Source organism: Heterocephalus glaber, unplaced genomic scaffold (assembly GCF_053883595.1).
Source record: "Heterocephalus glaber isolate CG9 unplaced genomic scaffold, H.glaber_assembly_v1.0 deba00000122, whole genome shotgun sequence".
NCBI lineage: Eukaryota > Metazoa > Chordata > Mammalia > Rodentia > Bathyergidae > Heterocephalus > Heterocephalus glaber.
Genome location: NW_028258138.1, coordinates 457,040 through 478,611, shown reverse-complemented (window position 1 = coordinate 478,611; position 21,572 = coordinate 457,040). Strand labels below are relative to the sequence as shown.

The 21,572-nt window shown below is 53.5% G+C and overlaps 1 protein-coding gene across 2 annotated transcripts; it reads right to left on the bottom strand.

Annotated features, from left to right (window-relative positions):
- Window positions 1-184: 184 nt before the first annotated feature.
- Window positions 185-21,524, bottom strand: Lss (lanosterol synthase). Of its 2 annotated transcripts, XM_004842543.4 has the most exons (23): window positions 21,404-21,523; window positions 21,119-21,287; window positions 20,404-20,542; window positions 18,934-19,042; window positions 17,972-18,093; window positions 16,728-16,824; window positions 13,498-13,633; window positions 12,851-12,959; window positions 12,381-12,499; window positions 11,433-11,530; window positions 10,887-10,914; window positions 9,759-9,815; window positions 8,980-9,051; window positions 8,617-8,667; window positions 8,290-8,439; window positions 7,601-7,697; window positions 6,893-6,998; window positions 5,436-5,501; window positions 4,963-5,043; window positions 4,173-4,343; window positions 3,678-3,756; window positions 2,992-3,139; window positions 185-1,344 (listed from the first exon to the last, which is right to left on the bottom strand). In XM_004842543.4, exons 1-22 carry the CDS (start codon window positions 21,481-21,483, stop codon window positions 3,008-3,010), a joined length of 2,268 nt encoding a protein of 755 aa, XP_004842600.3. In that variant the 5' UTR covers window positions 21,484-21,523; the 3' UTR covers window positions 185-1,344; window positions 2,992-3,007. The 2 variants fall into 2 exon arrangements, 1 of the variants encoding a protein (XP_004842600.3); XR_002394167.2 differs by lacking the exon at window positions 185-1,344 and having other exon boundaries at window positions 2,809-3,139; window positions 4,173-4,425; window positions 21,404-21,524.
- Window positions 21,525-21,572: the final 48 nt, after the last annotated feature.

The following is a 21,572-nucleotide window of genomic DNA, read 5'->3' as shown; positions in this document are numbered from 1 at the left end:
TCAAGGTAGACGGCCAGGTGAGCAAGCTGGACAGAAAGCTGGGGCAGAGGACCACTGTCTCGGGTCCAGTGATGGACCCTAATTCCTGATTTTTTTTGGTTTCATTTATTTTATTGTATTTGACCTCTGTATTTCCTCCCATCTATTTCGGCTTCAAGCTTAAGTAGAAGCTTAGAGCGCAGACTTTAAACTTTTCACTCATTTACTCTACCCTTCAGATACATCCCACAAATTTTGATATCATGCTTACTTTCATCCAGCTTGAAGTATTTTCTGATTTCCCTTGTGGACTAATCTTCTTAAAAGCCTTTTTAAAGAGCAGCTTCAGGTTCACAGAGAAGTCGGGAGGAAAGTATGGAGATAATCGGTACACCCTGCTCCCACACGTGCACAGCCTCACTCCCAACACCCGAGGGCCCACTTGTTGGTCAGTGGGCTGCACTGGCACATCATCATCACCCGCCTAGCGTTCACCAGGCTTCCTCTTGACATGACACGTCCATTACAGTCACATACAGCAGTTCAGGGCCATAAAGCCCCGCTCTGCCTTTTCATCCTTAGCTCTCCTCCAGCCCCTGCCTACCACTTCTCTGGGTAGTCTGCACAGTTGTGGCTTGTCTGGAATGTCACCTGCTGCAGTCACACACAGCATGCAGCCCTTTCAGGCTGACTTCACTTGGCGAGACTTCACGGTTGTTTTTCTCTGGCTTGATAACTCATTTTTTTGCACTGAATAGTCCATCGAGTATCAGTTTATCCATTCATCTACTGCGGCTGCTTCCAAGTTTAATTATGGGTAAAACTAAGTTTTTGTGAAGGATTTCCTGTGGACTCCTTTGATTAAATACCAAGGAGTGTGAGAGCTTGGTAGTACAGTAAGGCTGTATACTTTCAGAGCCAGACTGTCTTCCCAAGTGATTGCTCCACTTTGCATTCCCACCAGAGTTCTGTTGTTGCACATCCAGAGCAGCACTTGGTATGGTGTCCTGGATTTCTGCCATTCCAACAGGTGTGCTAGGGGTATCCCACTGTAATTCGCATTCCTCTGATGACATGATGTAAAGCATCTTTTCACAAGCCTGTTTGCCATCTGTATACCTTTCTTTGGCAAGGTCTGTTAAAGTCTTTGGGTCATTTGCTAAAATTGGGTTGTTGGTTTTCTTAAGTTTTAGGAGTTTTGTTTGGATAAAGGTCCTTTATCAGATGTCTTCTGCAAATATTTTTCCACAGAATATGGTTTTTCATTCTCTTGCCCATTGTCTTTCACGGAGCAGACATTTAAAATTTTAATGAAGTCCAGCTGATCAATTATTTCCTTTGTGGATGATGCCTTTCATGTTGTATCTAAAAAAAAAATCACTAAATTCAAGTCAGGTGTGGTGGCGCATGCCTTAATCCCAGCATATGGGAGGCTGAGGCAGGACGACTGCCAAGAGTTCAAGGCCAGCTTGGGCTACACAGTGAGTTCAAGACCAGCCTAGCCTACATAGCAAGATCCCGTCTCAAAAAAACTGAAGAGAAAAAAGAAAAATCACAACTCAAGGTCACCTAGGTTTTTTTGTTATCTTTTAATAGTTTTACATTTTACATTAAGGTCTTTGATCTGCTTGTTTTTTCAATACTGGGGACTGAACCTAGGGCTTTCACACTGAGCTACATCCTTGGCCCTTTTGCTATTTTTTATTTTGAGACAGGATCTCATGAAGCTGCCCATGCTGGGACTGCACTTGCAATCTTCCTGCCTCAGCCTCCCAGAGTGCTGACTATAGGTGTGCATCTGTACCCAGCTGACTGGGTATGCTTTTTATAGTGATTTGGTTAGGGCTGAGCGTTCATGGGGACAGCAACCACTACTGAGGCAGATCTGTCTGTCCTGATATTGCAGGTGGGAGGACGGAAGTTCAGTGTGGAGAACAATGCAGGATGCACCTGAGGCCGGAGAGCTTGAGCTGTCGCACATGGGGACATGAAGGCTGGGGCTCCAGGGGCTGGGCAGAAAGTGGCCCAAAGCCTCTGGAACAGCCCCAGAGAGGCAACTCGAGGGTGGTAGAGGGTCAAACATGGCTTTCCTACGGAAGCATGGCAGGCCGGGGAAGCTAGGAAGTGGCAGGGTTGGAGAACAGCAAACAGAGGAGGCATCAGCCAGGAAGAGCAGCTGCAACACTGGGGAGGCTGAGAATGTGACTGCTTATCACATGGGTCAAAGGCAAAGCCAGCACCTGAATATTCTATCCTGAGGCCCACATGTATACAAGCAGACAGGTAGAGTTAGACGTCAGGATTCAGGGTGCAGCCCAAGAGGCATCACCCCAGAAACCTTACCTCAGCTCAGCACACAACTGGCAGGGGACTTGGCAGCAAGGTACCAGACCTGCCTAGCAGGCTCTATGGGTGGGGGTAACCACTGTGACCACTCTACCCGTCCCCTGCTACATGCAGCCTCCCTGTATGTGACAACTGTCAAGATGCTGGAGTGCAGAACACCAGCATCCCGCCAAACTCAGGACGTTTGCTAAGCCCTGAGGCATTCTCAGTGAACAAGGGCCCATCCCATACCCACCAGCGTCACAGGGTTGTTGCTCATCCCTTGGCCCAGCTCACAAAAGAGGCAGGAGCAGTGGCCTACCTGAGCCTGCCCCAGGGGTGCTCCACAGCAACCCTGGGTAAGAAGTAGGGCAGGCACAGCTGCTCCCGAGGACAGTGACTGGTCAAGAAAACCCTCCGGAAGGTGCTGGGTGCTCCCCTCAGGGCTCATGGTTCATCTTGTTTCCTTCTTCACCCCAGCCATTCTCAGAACTAAACCCATACTGACGATCAAGTGTCTAACATTTACTGTACCCATCCCTGTTCAAACCAAATCCCAGATTCCTGCCTGTAGAAGGGGAAAATGAGAGGCTGGAGGTCAAGACAGGGAGACAGGGACATCCACCACCTGGCGAAGACACCTTGGTCTTGCATGGAACCTGTGAGAAACCACCACCACCCACCCACCATTGGCAGGTAGCTCTCAAGGGTGGCCAGCAAGGGCTCTCTCAGGGTACAGACTGGTAAATCGGCCGAGTGTCCAGATGGGAAAGACGTTCCTGTAGTTCGTGTAGCTGATAGCGCAGGACTTGTTGAAGACCCCAGAGATGTTCTCCTGGAAGGACACAGAAATGACCACAAAGCTTCCACCAGGGCTGAGGGCTTGCCCCAGACTGTGGCCCTGGCTATGGGGCTGCCCAGTCCAGGGCAAGTACAACCAAGGAAAGCTAACTGAACAATGGCCAGGAGGGCATGCAGACAGGCAGTTCTCCTACCCAGCCACATACCCCTCAGACTCACCCTGCAGCAGCCCCACCAGCTTTCGCCAGACTCCTCTGAAGGAGGCTCTTCAGCCCCACAGCCCCAGGGGCAGGCAGAGATCACAGGGCCATGTGCAATGCTCTGGGTCGGCCCCCAGGGGCTGCTCCCACCCAGCCCTTTCCTAGCCAGAGCTTCATTTATAAACAGCAAGATTCACTCAGGACTTCAGGACCTGGCAGTCTATCCCAGACCTGCCACCATCACAGTCCTCTGGCTGGCAGAGTTTGCTCGCCCCAAGTCCCCAGAGAACCCCAAGAGGCACCTGGGGTGGAGGTGGGGTGGAAACCCATGCGCAAGCCAGGTCAGTGTTTGGCCTTGCACTCTTCACACACCTGCGGCCAGTCGCCATTGGGGAGCTGCTTCTCAAGCAAACACCTGACTCCTCTCTCCTGGGCCTCCACGTCAGGGTGCCTGGGGGAAGAGGAGCCTGCTGGAGCGTGGTGGGCTGGCATGCTCCTCAGCACAAATCTACGTCCTCACCCTCGTGCAGCCAGGTGCACGGACAGAACCCAAAATGCTGCAGTGTCTGTGGGCAACACTGACCAGCCTGTATGTCCTCTTCCCAGCAACCCTGAGAAGCAAGGCCACGTAAGCAAAGAGGTGAGCAGAAAGGGAAACATTTGATCCTAGAAGACATGGTGGATGCTGTGGCCTGGCACAAGGTGCTGTCAGTTTCCTAGGAGAGAAGGTCAAGCCTCGTGTACTTGAGTGGCAGCTAAGCAGCAATGCAGCCCTGGGGCACATTTCATCTTCTCCCACAGCTGCACTCAGCCTAGGCCACCCACTCCCAGTTGAGTGTCCCTCCTCCACCCAACCCAAGCCCCTACCTGACAGCCATTAGTCCCATCAGGGCCCAGCAGGTGTTGTGGACCTGGGACTGGGCACTCTGCACGTAACGCCGCTGCTCACAAGACTCAAAGTCCTCCCCCCAGCCTCCGTCTGCCATCTGCCAGGACAGCAGGAAGTTGGAGGCCTGGGAGACCTCTGCACAGACAGCCCTGAGGAGACCAGAAGAGTTGGGACACTGTCCCAGGGAGTCCACCTGCCAGGTCTGGCTGCCTTAGGGTCCTGGGGCGGGGCCTGCAGATGGGGACAGATAGACCTTCCTCCTGAGCTCCAGAGCAGACAGAAATGCTCTGGGACAGCAGATGACCTCACTGGCATGGCAGTCTGGTTATCTAGGGGCACTTGGAGACATGCTCAGGAGCGTCCACACTGTACCTGGCCAAGCCCAGTACACTCCTTGCTCCCAACACCCACTGGATCCAGAAGCTGGTGAGGCAGCTAGAGACCTGAGGACCTGAGGACCTGAGGCCTCACTCTTCTCTGTCTGGCTCAGCAAGTGTACTGGATCCTAGCTCTCCTACTTGGGTGTGGGACCAGGCACTGTAGGGAAGGTCTGGGCACTAAAGCTCTGTGAGGCAGCCCATGGCTAAGGCTCATGAGCTAGGAAAACAACCTCATTTCAACCTGGAACTCACATTTTCAGGGATACTAACCTTACCCCGTTATTTTAAAATGAATATATATATATATATATATATATATATATATATATATATATATATATATATAAAACAAACGTCAAAGGAAAACATATTGCAGTCCGGCACTTACCCATCTTGGTAGGTGTGCCCCATGCAAGCAAAAGCTTCCAGCCCAAACCAGGTTCCATAGGTGAAACAAACACCCCAGGAGCTAGAGGCAGAGGAGAAAGGCCTCAGCCTGGGTTCAGGGCACAGGCACTCTGCCTGGGCACACGGGGGCACCTTGCACAGACAGCACAGGTCTGTGGCTATCATCAGAAAAGCACACATCCGCCCTCAGCCAGCCACACAAATCCAACAGCAATGCCATCTGCTCCAGCCACTAGACACAACTACTGCACAGGTGAGCAAGAACAATCACACTCAGGCCACAGCACTTCCCACACACGTGAGCATTCACACTAGGGAAAGTCAGGCATCAAACGAGGAGCAAGGTATGCTAGGAAGCCAGAGAGACAGCCGGTGCAGCACACAGGTCCCTGCCCCACACACAGCTGCATCCAACGTGCCAGCACTCCCCACACTCAGCTTGGGCACACTTACCCCTCCCAGGAGCCATCAGCCCACTGCTTCTGCCGGCAGAATGCCAAGCCCTGCTCCAGGGTCTCCCTGCAACACAAGCAGTCAGCCCAGTGAACGCTCCAGAAGAGCCACAGTTCCTACCCATTCTACCCTGCCACGGTCTCAGAGTAGATACGTCTCCTTTAGAAAATAGGTCAAAATAAACATTCAGACAGTACAGAAGAGAGCAGCTATAGAACATGGGAGAGGGAAGCAGACTGTTGAGAGCTCCACAAACAAATGCAAGAGTAAAGTAAACCTCAGGGATAAGTCCATGTCAGAAGCAGGATCAACATGTATGGTGGTACATGGCTATAATCCCAGCACACTGGGAGGCTGAGACAGAAGACTGTGAGTTCAAGCCCCCACCCCACCCTGGCAACTTAGCAAGATCCCATCTCAAAATAAAAAATAAGTTTAAAAAAGAGGAGCTGGAGATGTAGCTCAGTGTGAAGGCCCTGGGTTCAATCCTCAGTGTCTGTGTCTGTCTGTCTGTCTCTCCGCCCTCTCACTCATATACACACACACAACCCAGGTGTCAATGACAGGCAAATGGGTAATGTGACACCTTCATTCAACCAATGATCACGAGCAGAGGGTCACTGCTGCCACCAGTTTCAGCGAGTCATCTGTGGGTTCTACTTACACACAGTTCAAACAAGCAGGGTGACCCGTGACTGAGGCAGGTGGGCAGCCCCTCCCTAGGGGAGGTGAGAAGGGCAGCGACAACCCCTGCCCTGGCCCCCGAGCACTGCAGCAGGGCCCATCTACTGCTCTGAGCATCTGCTGCCCCTCGGTGTGCAAAGGCTGCTTAGCTGTCGTTTATTTGGATTTATCTGGAGGAGTGAGGTGTGCGCGCTCATTTTTAACATTAAAGTGAGGCAAAACCCCCTTTTCTGTTACAACTGCTGTTCTCGCCTGTCTCCTGCTCAAAATCAGAGACACCAGAAAAGGCTGGGGGGTGGTTTTCTCGGTACTGGGGGTGGAACCTAGAGGCACTCTACCACAGCTTCTTCCCCAGCCCCGTCCTTTTTTTTTTTTTTTTTCAAACAGGGTCTCATGAAGTAGCTCAGGTTGGCCTTCTGCCTCAGCCTCTACTGGCTGGGATTCTGACTTTATTTTTTAAAATTCTGAGGGCCGGGGATTTAGCTCAGTGGTTCCGCTGCCTGCCTCGCAAGTGCAAGGTCCCCGAGTTCGATCCCCAGTCCCAATAAATTAAATAAATAAATAAATAAATTTGAGACAGGATCTTGCTAAGTGTCACCCAATCTGGTCTTGAACTTACAATCCTCCTGCACCAGCCTCCCAGAAAGCCCAGCTCACTCCCATATTTAAATGAGCCATTCCCTTCAGCTGCCCAGCTGAGGCAGCCAAGGCCTTGCATTTGAGAATGACTCGACTGAGGTGTGGCCCTGGCTTGGTGCCTCGGCCCTCCTTACTTGATCTCTGCTGCCCTGTGGTCTGGGTAGTTCTTGTGGAAATACTGCAGTGCCTGCATCACTGCTGAGGTGCACTCCACATATGTGTAGTCGATCATGATGTCCCCTGGGAGAAGAAAGCAGAGCAGGGCCTGTGAGAGCCACTGCCACCCAGGGCCTGTGCCGCAGGCCAGCTCACGGTGAGTGACAGCCTCCCAGAATTCAGAGCCTGTGCCAACATGACCCCAACCTGCCCAAGCAACACAGCCACAAGGGGCAGAATGCTTGCACACCTGCACCACACAGGGCACAGAGGGGGCGCAGTCAAGACAGTGAGCACAGCAGACAGCTGCAGCCCACCTCAAACACCTATTTGACAGGCTGGGAAGCAAGACACCAGAGACCAGAAAGGAGGGGACAGTAGGTACCCAAAGGTCCTCAGGAGAAAAGAGCCTGCCCTGCCTGACCAAAACCTTGGTGGCAACATGCAGACACAGCCTAGTAGCCCACAGCACAGCCTTTGAGGGTGCCCCACAACTCCTGCAGGTGCTGGGGGCTGCACAAGGGAGGGTACACAGGATGCACGATGGCCTCCTGTGGACAAGCAAGACCTAGCCCAGGCTGAAGCCAAAATCCCACCCAAACCCCCGGACTGCAGGTCTTCTTCCATGGCACAGGGACCCCTGGGGGGCCTCTGCTACCATGTCAATCCTGATCTGTGCTACTCACCAAAGACCTCCGAGGGGTTAAGCAGCTCCAGCAAGCGCCCCCCACGCGTAGTCTCATAGGTGGCAAAGCCTCCGTCAGGATTCCTCATGTTCAGCAACTAAAACCAGAGGGAGTTCTGGAATGGAGTGTGCTCCGAGCCCACAGGTCCTAACAGAGCTTTCTAGAAGCACCCCAGGGTTGACAACCAACAGGGCAGGAGCAGGGGACAGTGAGCTGATCTGCATGCTGGGCAAGCCCTCGAGTGCCCAGTGCAGCTGCTATAGCCACAGCCTTGTGGGGCCACCTGGTGACGGGCCTGAGGCACTCCTTCACTGGTGAGTGCTGACACGGCGGGACCAACGTAAGCTCCAGAGAATGGCGTGCCGGAAGGAGTTTATGCAAAAGTACAGTCTCCCCTTTTGGACACCCAGCCCTGGAAAAGGCCGGCCGTGGGAGCCAGAACGTGGAAGTTGGCAGGTCCTACAGTCTCCAGAATCAGAGAGCCTCCCCTGGCTGCCGAGGGCAAGCCGGGCCCCAGCTCCACAGCCACGGCCCAGGGTGTGTGGCCAGCCCAGGGTTCCCAGAGCCCAGGCCTGATGCTCCTGGGCATGAGCTCTAGCATCCTGGGCCCCCTCTGCCGAGTCAGAGCCAATGGGGGTGAAGATGAGCACAGGCGCCTGCAGGACATGAGAGCAGGTGCAGGAACTCACCACAGCCACGGCGTCGCAGAGCTGCTCTCGGGGGACGCACTCAGTAATACAGGGACACTTCTCCTGCAGGAGCAGGACAGCCTTCAAGGCCTCAGCTGTGCAGTCAGCCACGATCCAGCCACAGTCCAGGGTGCTGAAGGGGAAGCCACCCTGTGGAGTGCAACGTGACCGTCCATAGCCGCCCACCCCACCCCCAGCCACTGTCTGCACAACAGCCCAGGCATATTCAAGCAGACCTCCGGCTCCAACACAGGGACTCCCAGGCTGCAGCCCTCTCTAGATGCCTTCGGTTCCGGGGGAGCTTGGGGCAGGGAGGCACACACATACCTTGTTCAGCTGGCGGTAGTACTTCTGATAGTTGGGAGGGTTGTCTGGGACCTGGGCAGCGCCAAGGGGCATATGTGGAAAGCACAGAGACACACTGTCACCAGAGACCCCACGCTGCCACCTGGGAGCCAGATGAGTGCTGCCGGCCCCAACATCAGCAGTGCAGCAAGGCACCCGTGAGGCTAGTCCCACAGCCCCATCACTGCTGGGCAGAGCAGGCCAGAGCACCAAACCACCCACTCTCCCACCCCAGCTTCAGTCCTTCTGTGGCGATGTGGTGAGGCAAGGAGGGCGAGGTGGGAGACGGGAACAGCAGCCTGAGGAAGCTGGGCAGGGCAGAGGTGCGGAGGGCACCCGCCTCACCTGTGAGAGCCGCAGGAATTCATGTGCCTTCTGCAGGCAGGACAAGAAGTCACTCCTGTGGTGTGCACCTGCCTGGAAGATAGCAGCAGCACAGCACAACACGGCTGAGCCAAATGCCCCAATGTCCTGGTGACTTCTGCCCCAGCTGGGAACCAGAAGCAAACTGACACACATCTCTGCAGTTGTAGGGTGTTTTGTTACACTTACCTTTCAACACAAAAAGTCAACGAGATGTGACTGGAGATTGGACTGAGTAGGAGACACTGCCCTGGACAGAAGCCAGCAACTGTCCCCCAGAGGACCTGCCCCTGCATTAGGTAGCCCCAACTGGCCAGGAACACCCCCAGGCTTCCCCCAACACACAATACCCTCAACCCTCATTCCTCTCTTAGGGTGGAAGATTTTTTTTTTTGGTACCGGGGATCGAACTCAGGTCCTTGCGCCTGTGCAGCAGGTGGCGAAACCACTGAGCTAAATCCCTGGGGCCCCTCATTCCTCTCTAGCACCCTCCAAACACAACAAGCCTCCAAGGTTCTACCCCCACGGCACCACCCTGCCCGGCTCCCTCTGGCTGGCTCCTCCAGTTGCCCTCTCAAGTCCCAGACTCAGCCCAGTACCCAGGGCCAGCACCTCCTTGGTATCACCCACAGAGTCTCTGGAGCCAGCCTCATGAGAACAAGGGACAGTGTGTGGTCACAGTGCCATGCCCCTCAGGGGAGACATGCAATACACACACACAGGAAGCTGAGGTGACCACTGCAGAGGACACAGTCACGTACCTCCAGCAGAGCCTGGATGGCAAAGGAGGTGTCCCAGGTCTGTGAGCCATTGGTGCCCTGCACACAAGGGACAGACATTAGAGCTGCTGCAATCATGGCATCTACCTCACCTCCACTGCCACCTCCCAGAATTGAGGGGTGCAGGTCTTCACCCAGCTGATACCTTACCCCATGCTCTGAGCCCTGTGCACCCTCCTAGTTGGCAAGGGCCTAAGAAGAACCTGCCTCCATGGGCCACCAGCCAGCACAGTGACTCAAGAGTGTTTCTAGGATTGGACCATCCCATGAGGCTCCTGTGTTTCCCTGACAGCAGTGCGCCTGACACAGGATGACCAGAAATGCCCGCCTCCAATCAGACTGGAGTCTGGTTCCCCAGATAACACTTTATTTCAGTTCAGGAGGGGTCAGTCAGGTGCAGTAAGCTTTGTTCAGGGCCCTCTGAAATGTCTGACAGAGTCCTAGCCCCCCACCCCACAGAGTGGTCACAGGATCAGCTCTCTCATGAACTCTCTCATGAACCCTTCCTTGGGGGCCAAGGACCCAGTCAGGCACCTTTGTCCAAAAAGGAATGCATTTGCTGTCCACCTTGTCCAGGAAGGGTCTGGAAAAATGCTGTCCACACAACACACATCTGCTATGTCCTGCAAACACTCTGTCTCTCTGTAACTAGGCCTTGCCACACCCACTGACCTAGTCTCCCCTCTACCTACAGATGCAGGGATGACTAGGGTGCACCCAAGGGCCAAGAGCTGAGAACAAAGCCTCAGTGATTTGCTGGGGGAGCCTCCAAATGACTGCAGGGTAGACAGGTCCACACCATCCACAGCCACTCTCCCATCACAGCTGCAAAACAAGTGCTTTTGCAGGGACTGAGCCACGCCTAGGCCTGTCACCGCAGTGGCTTAGCCCATCCTGACAAACAGGGCTGAGAGTAGACACTACAGCTGCAGATGGAACTTCAAGAATAGGTGGCAACCCCAGAAACTGAGGCACCTGAGCTGCCCCTGCCCCTGCCCCACACAGACTGGACTGGAGGATGACTTGGCCTCTTCACACACTGCGGATCTATTCTGGGAGGAGTCACTTTTGCATCTCAGCAACCAGCAGCCAAGGCCACTCACCCCTTACCTGCATTTTCATACCGTCAAGGCCCAACCTGTGAGGAGGAGAAAAGCCCATGTCAGGGATGACCCACAGCCACTGCCAGACACCACATGGGCCTCCCTCAGGAGTGTTCACACCGGTCCCGAGGCCAGGCGCCAGCCTCATCACTGCTCAGCTGGCTCATGGGCATGAGGGCCACACTTGCCCAGAGATGAGACAGCAGCTCACCACACAGGGGCAGTGGGAGCTGCTGGCCTCATCCAACATCGTGTTCCCAGAGCAAAGACTGCCTCCCCAAGTGCACAGCTTCCTGCCATGGGCCTCATGGCTCCACCTTGGGGCCAGGCAGGGCTGACAACCTCCCCATCGTGTGCCTTCCTCATACTAACTTGGACCTGCCCTACCCATCCACAGGCTTCCTAATCCTGCCTACCTTCTAGAACCATCTGAAGTTTCTGCTAGGTAGCAAATTCTCCTGGTTCCAGGGGTTATTCCCAGGAGCCAGGGCCCTCTCATTGTCTGTAGTCAGCGCTCAGCACCATCGCCCAGCCACTTCCCGACCACACTCACCAGAGATAATCAGGGATCCTGGAGATGTGCTCCTGGAACGCAAAGGAGGCAGGGCCATCCACAGCCCAGCGCACAAGCATGTTGATGGTTTTTGAGATCTGTGACAGACATGGCTGTCAAGTTCTGTGTAGTGCACCTCCAAGCCAGGGGACCTCTGCTCTAAAAGGAGCTTGCTTAGCACACCAGGAAACAACTCAGACCCAGGATGATGTCAGGTAAAGTGAAGCAAGAGGCATCTTAGGATGTGGAAGGGTTAGGAGGGTCTAGGTGTCCACAGGTAGGGAGGCTTGGTGCCAGGTAGTTTGCCCAGAGAACCTACAAGCTGACCTACCACAGTACGGTGGCACTGCAGCTCACTACCCCAACCCCAGCCCAGCTACATCCCAGAAGTGTGCCAGCTTCCTCCCAAGTCCTTGCCAGCCCCGCCTGTTCTCAGCTGTATGCCCTGACCACAGGGAACATGGCCCCAGGCACAGTGTGTGCACACCTGGTTTCCACTAGACACCACAGCCCCAGGAGGCAAAGTAAGATTAGGACCCAAAGGAAAAGACCAGTAATGAAACACAAAAGCCCTGCCACCCCCACCCTGGGCACCTCTAAATTCTTTAAGAGGGCAGAGGGTCAACTATCTGTGAAAGGTACTAGGAGGAAGTCAGGGGAGGAAACCACCCCTCCCAGTTGGCCAGAATACTCAGGAGGTGGCCTCAAGGAGCAGGTATCCAGACAACAGCCAGGTGGTGGGGATGGATGGGAGGGCAAGCTAAAGGGGCCAGGCAGCTTCACTGGGCAGAGGGGATGAGGACAGGCATCCTCCAAACAGGCCTCGTCCCACATGGAGGTGTACAAGGCTCCAGAGACAGGACTCAAGGGGTTCTGTGTTCTGCCTGGGGCCTCCCTGGCCCCCAGGGGCTATACGGAGGCAGGGGCCACAAGAGGCAGGGCACTGACCGGGCCAATGCTGATGCTCTTGGTGAAGCGGTCATCGGCAGCGATGTGCTCATACAGCATCTGGATGGCCCAGCGCCGCAGGCGAGTGCTGTGGAAGCGCTCGTACAGGTTGAGGACCGCTGCAGGGCAGCAGTGTCAGTGGGCACTAGGCACAGGGACACCCTGCCCCCCACCTGCCATTCCCATGCAGGGTGCACCCAGGGCCCTCTAAGAGGGAGCAGTGCCTGGGCCTCTGCCTCCCCGGCTCCTACTTTTACTCACTCCACCCTTGCCTGTGCCTCCTCCTCTGCCCTGCCAAGGTGGTGCTTAGAGGGCCTCTGCATGAGGAAATCCAGCCCAGGCAGTCCTCAGAGTTGCCAAGGGCAGGGCCCAGCAGAGGAGGGTATTCATTGCCATAAACAGCATGAGTGGACTAGTGAATGAGACTTCCTGACCCCGGCTGCCCAGGCCCACTGCCTCGGGGCACCCACCGTACACCGTGCGCAGCAGCCAGCTGTGTGGTGTGTACAGCTCATCAGGAGACACGTTGTTCCTCTGTGCTGGCCAGTCGATGCTGGCATAGTCCTCCACGTAGAGCTCCTGGAGGGTAGGTGGCACCTGAACCACTGGCAGGGCATCAGTTGCGGCCCCCAACTGCCAGCCCTGGATCACTGGGTCACACCTTCTGGCACAGGTTCGGAAACACTTACCAAATAACCACTGTAGGTGAGGCCTGGATGGCTCAGCTATGTCAGGGCCACTCAGAGCAGTCCAACACCCGCCCTCCGTGCCTTCCCAAGAGCAAGCCCAATACCCATCCTGTACTCCCCCATCATAGGGCCATTTCCCAAGGACACAATTATACCCATGGGCCAGGACTGCTCAGGGCTTGAGGGTCCATATCCTGAAGCCTACAAACGCTCCATGGCCCCAGGACACTGGGCAATAGCAGCTGCCTATCCCTTGGCACAGGTCCCTCTGGCCAGAGCTTGTTTATTTCTCACTGCTTACAGGAGAGGAAGGTGGAGGCTCCACAGGGCCCTGTGTGTGGACCCCAGCCCCAGAGACTATGGGCCACCTGTCTTCCTGAGCCTCATGGGTCTTATGTGATGAGGACCCTCAGGGTCAGGGGGCTCACCTGGCGGAGGCTCAGGACCAGGGGGTCCTCTGAGGCGCTCAGCCGGGTGGCGTAGCAGTAGCTCATGGGCAGGTAGACCTGCCGGCAGTGGCACCAGAGAGTGGAGGGGTGTGCAGGCATCCAGGCAGGAAACAGCCTAGAGGACAGCACATGTCAGTGAGAGCACCCAGGACACAGCCTGCCCCACTGTCAGTCTTGCAGACAGGGGTTCTAAGTGTGAATACGCGCCTGTGGGCGCAGTGACGCCTGCATGTTCACCTCCCAAAGAGCTGACCTCCCCTCCTACTCAGCATTTCATGTTCTAAGGGGAGGTGACTGTCTGTGATTTAAAGTATACTTTAAAAACTTTGGGCCTGCGTGGAGCATTGTTGCATGAACATAATTCTAGCTGCTCAGGAGGCTGAGGCAAAAGGATTCAAGTTTCAGACCAAACTGGGCAACTTACCAAGACCTTGCTCAAAATAAAAAATAAAAAAAGCTATGGATGTAGCCTAGCCGCAGAGTGCCCTGGGTTATGATCCTCAGTTCTCAATCTACTCAAGTCACACAGCGAAGGCCACACCAGCTACGCAGGGCAGTGCACACCTGATCTGCACCCCATCTTCTCCCCTTGGGTCTCCATTCTTAGGCGTGAGTGACAGTCACGAGAAGCCATGCTGACCACACGCTTCCTACTCTCAAAATGTGAGCAACAGGCCTCAGCCTCCTCCGTGCTCTTGAGGGCTCATCCACGCACTGCGAAGGGCAGATTTTACACCCTGGGGACAATTTCCAGCTTTTTTACAGCTGGACTGGCTCAAGGTCTCTGGTCCTCCACCCCACCCCCTATCGGTCACCCTCCAAACCACCCCCAAACCAGGTCCAGCAGGGACCAACAGCACCCTAGCGCCAGTGCTGCCCTGCACTGACCAACGGAGTCCCACATAGGAACACAGACCACAGACCCCCGACCCCAGCCCCCAGCACCCACCCTTCCTGTCCTGGTGACTACAATGACCACCCTTCTCAGGCTTCCCTCAACCTGTTCTTCCCACAGCAGGTCAGGCTCCCAGCCACGGACCACTGGATGCCAGCATGGCCCAGGGCATCTCCCCAACAGGTGACCGCATTCCACCGGCACCACACATGGGCAGCACTGCCCACGACCCCCACCCCTCACCCAGCACCTGCCAGCCCTCCCACGTGTCACCTCCCAACCTGGCCGCAGAGCTAAGCCCTTGGCTCTTGTTTCAGGACTCTGCTGTCCTCCCTTGGTAGGCCCATCACTTCCTACCTTCCTCCATCAAACCCACCTACCACAAGGCCCTAACACCTGTTTCTACCATACTTCAGGACATGGCAGGGGCTATGTCTGGGCTCTGAAGCTCTGGGGTCCCAATTTCCACTAGGTAGGTGAGGTACGATCATAACATGGTGAATATTTAAGTTTTAAAAAATTTTAAGAGTAGACTGGATAAAGATGTGGTTTTTTATAAAATAGAGTACTACTCAGCTGTAAAGAACGAGAAACTAGAAACATTTATAGCTAAATGGATGCACACTGAGGCCATACTCTTAAGTGAAACAAACAGGACACACGTGTGTAAATACAGAATAGTTTCTCTGGTGTGAGAAACTGAAAGGGTAAATAAGATCAAAATGTACACTTGGTAATGTGAAATAGGAAGAAAAGGTCTAAAGGGGTAGGGCAAGTAGGAGGGGTAGGGGAAAGGAAAGAAGGGAAAGGAAAAAAATATGAGAAAAGGGAAAAAATGGAAACAGTCTTCATAAATAGGGAGGGGTGGAGGGGTTGAAGGGAAGGCAGGGGAAGGGGGAAAAAAATAAGAACCAAGAGAGATTATGTGAAGGTACAAATTTCCAATGGTGAACGTCATTATATTGTATACCTAAAATGTACCCATAAACTTAATGAAAACAAAAAAGTGTAAAAGACACATTGTTATTAATCTCCCTCAAAATACTTTCCCACTTGCTTTGAAAACACTTATCCCATTGTTCTTGCCATTTTCTAAAGCAGTTCTACAGTCTTCTCTTATGAGATCTTTAGTTGTATTTTTGTGGCTGCCTCAATGTTGTTCTGAAATGATTCAAAACCGTTACCTTTCGTGGTCATTTTGATTGGGCAAAAGCTAGAAGTCACACCATAGTAGATCTGGTGAATAGGGTGGATGAAGACACATCATGAAATTTTCATGAGCCCACCTTTCTTTTGGATCCTATATATACTAGGCAATGGCATTAATCGTATTTTTGGTTACACACATTGTAAAAACATCAAGAAAAAGGACATCCAGAACTGCTCATAAAGTGGCAAAAACGATGAGAAAAGTGTTTGAAGTCAGGCAGAGTACTCTAAGGGGATTAACAGTAATATATCTTTTACTCTAAATTTTTAAAATTTAAACATTCACTGTATATTCTGATCACACTTTGTAACACTGGGATAAATATATGCACGTAAGTGTTTCTGGGGAGTGCCCCATGGCTTTCATCTATTGTTTACAAAACATCAACAGATGTTGGCAATAGATATGAAATTCTAAGGAATGGTGTGGTGGCAGACGCCTATAGTCCCAGTACTTGGGAGGCTGAGGCAGGAGGATCACCATGAGTTCAAGACTACATAGCGAGATCCCCCACCTCAAAAAACCAGAAAAAAGGGCCAGGGATTTAGCTCAGTGGCACCGCACCTGCCTCGTAAGCGCAAGGTCCTGAGTTCGATCCCTGGTACCACAAAAAAAAAAAAAAAATCTAAGGAACGAGTATGGTTCCATTAAACCAAAGCTAAAGATGCACACAGCAACATTCATGGATGAAGTGATATCCAGGACTTGCTAAATATTCACTCTAAAGCAGGCGAAGGGAAGGACAGATGCAACTGTCACCTGCCAACCAAGGCTGGGTAGAAGTGTGGCTCTTTACTCTGCTTACACACATGCTCAAGATTTTCTATGATTACCAGGTATGAGCTACTGTCTACCTCACAGGGCCTGAGCTTCCTTCTATGCCACACAATAGGTTCTATTATCACCTCACATCATCCCACACACAACACACAACCGGGTCCTCTAGCCAGACTCAGTGCTCCTCCCTCCTGCCTAACAGGGAACCCTGATTCCATACATCTGTGTGATTTAGTGGGGGAAGGGGACTCTGCTGGGGACCCAACCCACCCCACCAGCCCACCCATCTACAAGGGCAGGTGGTGTGACTGGCAGACACAGGCATACCACATCTCAGGGATCAGGGTGTGGAGGCCTTCCCAGCTGTAAACGTTCATGATGGCCAGCCAGAACTTCCCCCAGGAGGGGATGGCCACGGCACCACCTAGGAAGAAAACAGGCCCATGTCATCTGCTTCCTGTGAGCAGAGCCAGCCTGCTCTACACATGAAGACTGGCCTACAGGGTCATGTGAGCTACTTTTTTCATGAGCTGGGAGCAGCCTGCTGCAGGTCCTGCAACCCCAAGTGAGAAGTGGGTTCCAGAGTTGCCCAAAACACCAAAGAGCTGAGTGGAACCTACAGCTTTACCAGGAGTGTGTGTGTCCAGCCCCCAGAGAGCTGTTTGCAGCTCTGATCTCCAGAAAAGAGCACAAGGCAGCTACCTGGGAATGTGTAGGACACCTCGGGCTCGGGAGACACAGGGGCCCAGATGCACAAAGTGCACCATGGCCACACATGCCTGGAGATGGTGAGGAGGGAATGAGAAGGCGTGCTAGTGTCTCCCTCTCAGACCAAGCCTAAGCTGTATCTGCTTTCCCATCTGAGAGACAGTCCAGCACAGGTGAATCACAGGGCAGAGGCCAGAGCAGATCTGACATTCTTGGCTCATGTCCAGAGCCTCCCCCAGCAGCAGCTGGTGTCAGGCACAGTACATGGCAACAGTGAGCAGGACAAATTTTATGGAGAAAGCTCCGGCCCCAACCCAGGTGTGTAAAAGTCAAAAAAAGACCCAGGGAGCTACTAGGCAAAGAGTGGCCCAAACATGTTCCCCCACCACACAGGAGCCAGGAGTGCTGCAGGGAAACACACTCTGGGAACTTAGTGTGCTGACAATGAATTAATTACAACAGTGACAAACATACAAAGAATGCAGGATTTCAAGAAAGGTGTTCAGGACACATTTCATGAAGATATCCCAAAGGAGTGACATTTGAGACGCAAGGTAAAGAGCAAGTAGGAGTCTGCAAAACTGCAGGGCAGGGAGTAGGAAGTGGGATGAAAGGGTGCAGGACATGGGAGCCCTGAGGTAGGAAAGGGCTTTTAAATTTTGCCAATTCATGAGACCAAAATAATTATCCATTGTTTTTAATTTGCTTTTTAAGAAATTAAGCAATTAACAATTTCCATATATTTTTACTTTGATCAATTCTTTGTTCATGTATTTTGCCCAGTGTCTCCACTGGAAGTACATCTTTCTGATTCTCATCTGCAAATCCCAGTAACACTGGTGTAACGTAAATTATTTTTCTACCTTTCTTGTGAAGGACATTCCGGGCGCGTATCAGGTCAGGATCATCCGGCCCAATACCCAGGATTCTAAGAGCCACGTAGTTGAGTGCAGTCCCAAACACTGTGGATTTATCCTCAATGTGCCTATAGGAACATCAAACTGGTGGGAAAATGATCTCTGTCTTACTTCTAAAAAATAAAACCCAGGCATGGTGCATAGGCCTGTGATCCCAGCATTCTTACAAGCTGAAGTAGGAGGACTGCAAGTTTGAGACTAGCCTGAGCAATTTCAGCAAGACTCTGTTTCAAAATAAAAAGGGCTTTGTAGCTCAGTGCAAAGGCTCTAGATTCAATTCCCAGTAGCCCCCCCCAAAATTACCATCATTTTAAACAATAAAAATAAAGTAATGCCATCAGTGAAATTTGCCTAAAAAAGAAAGAAACCTAAAAGACCTTTGACCAACATGGCATGACAGCACAGGAATCATTACGAGAAGCTCACTCACTTCTCATGACATGTGAGCTGCTCCAAAATCTCCTGGGCCATCTGCCCCACCCTTCTGCTCACTTCCCACACTCAACACATCTGTCCCAGGGAAGTTCCCTGTGTGCAGGGTTCCAGCTCCCAGAGTATGCCCCATACCAGGAAAGCACATTGAGACAGAAGCTGCTGGGCACCCTGCCACCAGATTGAAGGCAGATTTTTTCTGCCACAGTGATGAAACACTGGTGGCTTTCACATTGCTTGTGGGTCTCGAAAGACCCCTGATTGACCATGAAACCTATTTACAACACCAGATATGAAGTGAAGTCCAGCCTGCACATAACTGTCAGCCCATTCCCCTCTTGCCAAGCTCTCCTTCACATCACCCCAATCCCACAGCTTCAGTCACCCCACCCCTAAACAGCTGTCTGGAAACCTGAGCCAACACAAAAACACATGCATACACACACATGTACATATACGCAGTTGGGCACACTCACAGGCCCCAGCCGCCATCAGGGAGCTGCACTGACCGCAGGTACCGCACCATCTCCTCTCTGTAACCAGCTGGCAGAGGGATTCGTGCTATGTGGCACGTGATCAGGAGGCCTGTGTGACAGGAAGGATGGTCTTCACTGGGCTCAGCATTACTAAACTCAGGGCCCTTTCTTCTTGAGGATCCCACCCAAACAGGGAACTGTCCCCATGGGTCTCCTTCCCATGGAATGGAGCTGAGGAAGGCCCTCCTGGGCTGGATCAGGGACTTTAGGAGCACAGTTCAAGAGAGTGCCAGCAACAACACAGATGACACTCCCAGCACTGGGCCCACAGAGCCTACTGGGCCATGCCTGACTTCCATAGCAAGGTCCAGGCCAGAGAAACACCAAACGGTACACAGGGCCCTGAGGAAGCCTTCCATGGGTGCCCTAAAGGCCCAAGAGGAATTAGAATTCAAGATAGTGGGCCATGAGGGGAGACAAGGTCTTGCTCTAATAACTGCTGAGGAAAAAAACCACTAAATGGTCAACCTGGACGGGGTGATATTTAGTGCTTATTTGTATTTTCTGCTTTGTAAACTTTTTAGAAGCTCACACCCTTTGCAAATGTGTGTGTGTGAGGGAACAACGCTGTTCACAAAGAAACTTCTTTCCTAGCCTGGTCTTCTTGAACATGCTACAGCGCTCTGAGTCTCCCTTTAACCCCAGTCCCCATGAGGAGGTTCCATCATCACAGGGTCCCAGGGCAGAATTACCACAGAAACAAACCCACACAGTATTTGCATAAGAATTCAGGGCACTGAAACAATGCATTTACATCATCAGTGGGGAAAGGGGGCCTGCTGCACAAATTCTAGGAGGAACTTCCCATATTAAAAGCTTTTCTGTAGAGGATGCAAAATACTCTTGTCCAGCCAAATCAGTTCACCGTCCTGGGGCTCAACTGCAATTCTATCACCATTCACCAGCCAGAACCTAAGCGTCCCTGCTAGATAGAACTCCCTCAGCCACCCTTTAGTTCACAGTAGATATCACAGCAGGCACGCTTCCTCAAACACCAGCAAGCTACCCACCAACCTGCCCACCGACAGTGCCTCCACATAGGCTGGGCCGTCCATGTAAAGTGCCCTTCCCAATCTGCAATGGAACTCAGAAGCCCCTAACTTGCCTAGCTTCTCTATCAAAGTGCCCGCCACCCTACACTGAGCCAGCTGTGCCTTCCCTCCTACTGGCACCAACATCAGGTTGCCCAGGGCAACCATCCCCAGCTCTCTTCCCATGTGTTTCTGGGTTTACACCTGCTTTACCAAGAGCCTGGACCAGTGATGGGGAGTCTTTTAGAGCTTTCAGTGACAAACACCCGCTGCGGCACACTTGCCATAGGTTTGCAACCACTGGCCTAGACCAGCCAGGCCAGGGCCTTAAGGATGACCCAGGGTAACTTGCTCTCAGGCTGTGGCAGCATCCTCCTACCTGGCAGGAGGAAGAGTGGGCCGCCATAATCACCCGTCCAGTGCCCGTCCTCAGCCTGCAGCCCCACGTAAAACGTTACACCATTCAGAGCCCCTTCGTGGGCGGTGTGCGCTTTGGGCAAGTCCTTAAAGTAACTTTTCTACAAAGGCAGAAAAAAGATGAGAGCTGACAGTACCCGCTGTGGGGCCAGAAGAGCCCTCTTCACCCACAGCCCAGATCAGACTACTGAATCTTAGAGTTTCAGCTGCAAGTATCTGACGACAGTATTAAACCTCAGCAAAGAAAAAAGGCAGCTGTGTGGGTTTACTTTCCAGTTAGAATCTGCAAGTTCCTTCACAACTTCCCCACACCTTAAATAAGCCCAGCATCCACAGCGTGTGGGGTGGGGCACTGACGTCCACCCAGGCTGCCACTGGCGGGAGGCCTGGACAGGGCCTGGTGGCCGGAGCTGGGCAGAGCGCTCATTGACTCTTCGTCTGTGGCTGACTGGGCCTTAGGGGTGCACACAACCAGGACGTGGTGTCAAACAGGTTCTTTTTGCGAATAAAAGCAAAGTTACGACTATCTCCCCAACTCTTCTGTCAATCTAAAGTGACGTCGAATTAAAGTGCCCCAAACAAAACGAGGGCAGTGACCGCGTGGCGGGGCGCGGGGCCGCGAACGAGCCTGTCCCGCCCCGCCGCGGGACCCCCGCCGCGGGACCCCCGCCGCTCACCGTGTCCAGCCCCAGCGCGTGCGCCTCCAGGCCGCTCTGCGCGCGCGCCGGCGCCTCGCCCTCGGGGACGAGCGTCCACGTCTGCCGCCCCAGCTCGCTGTGCAGCCGCCAGCGGCTGAGGTCCGTCGCGGGCTCGGTTTTGTAGGGTCCTCCGCGACGGCGCAGGCACCTGGGAGGATGGCGCGCGCGTGAACGGAGTCCTGCCGCCCCCGCCGCCTCCTCGCGCCCCCCGCCGCGTCCCTCGCGCCCCCCGCCGCCTCCCTCGCGCCCTCCGCCAGGACACACGTTCCCTCCGTCATGACTGCACCGGGACCGCGGGCCCCTGCGACGCGCCCACTTGAACAGCTGCTCCGCACACTGCGCATGCGTGCACCTCGACAGACACGCCCTGCCCAGTGGGCCGACGCTCGAGCAGCCAATCAGAGTGCCTCGCGGGGACCTCAGGGCGCGCCCG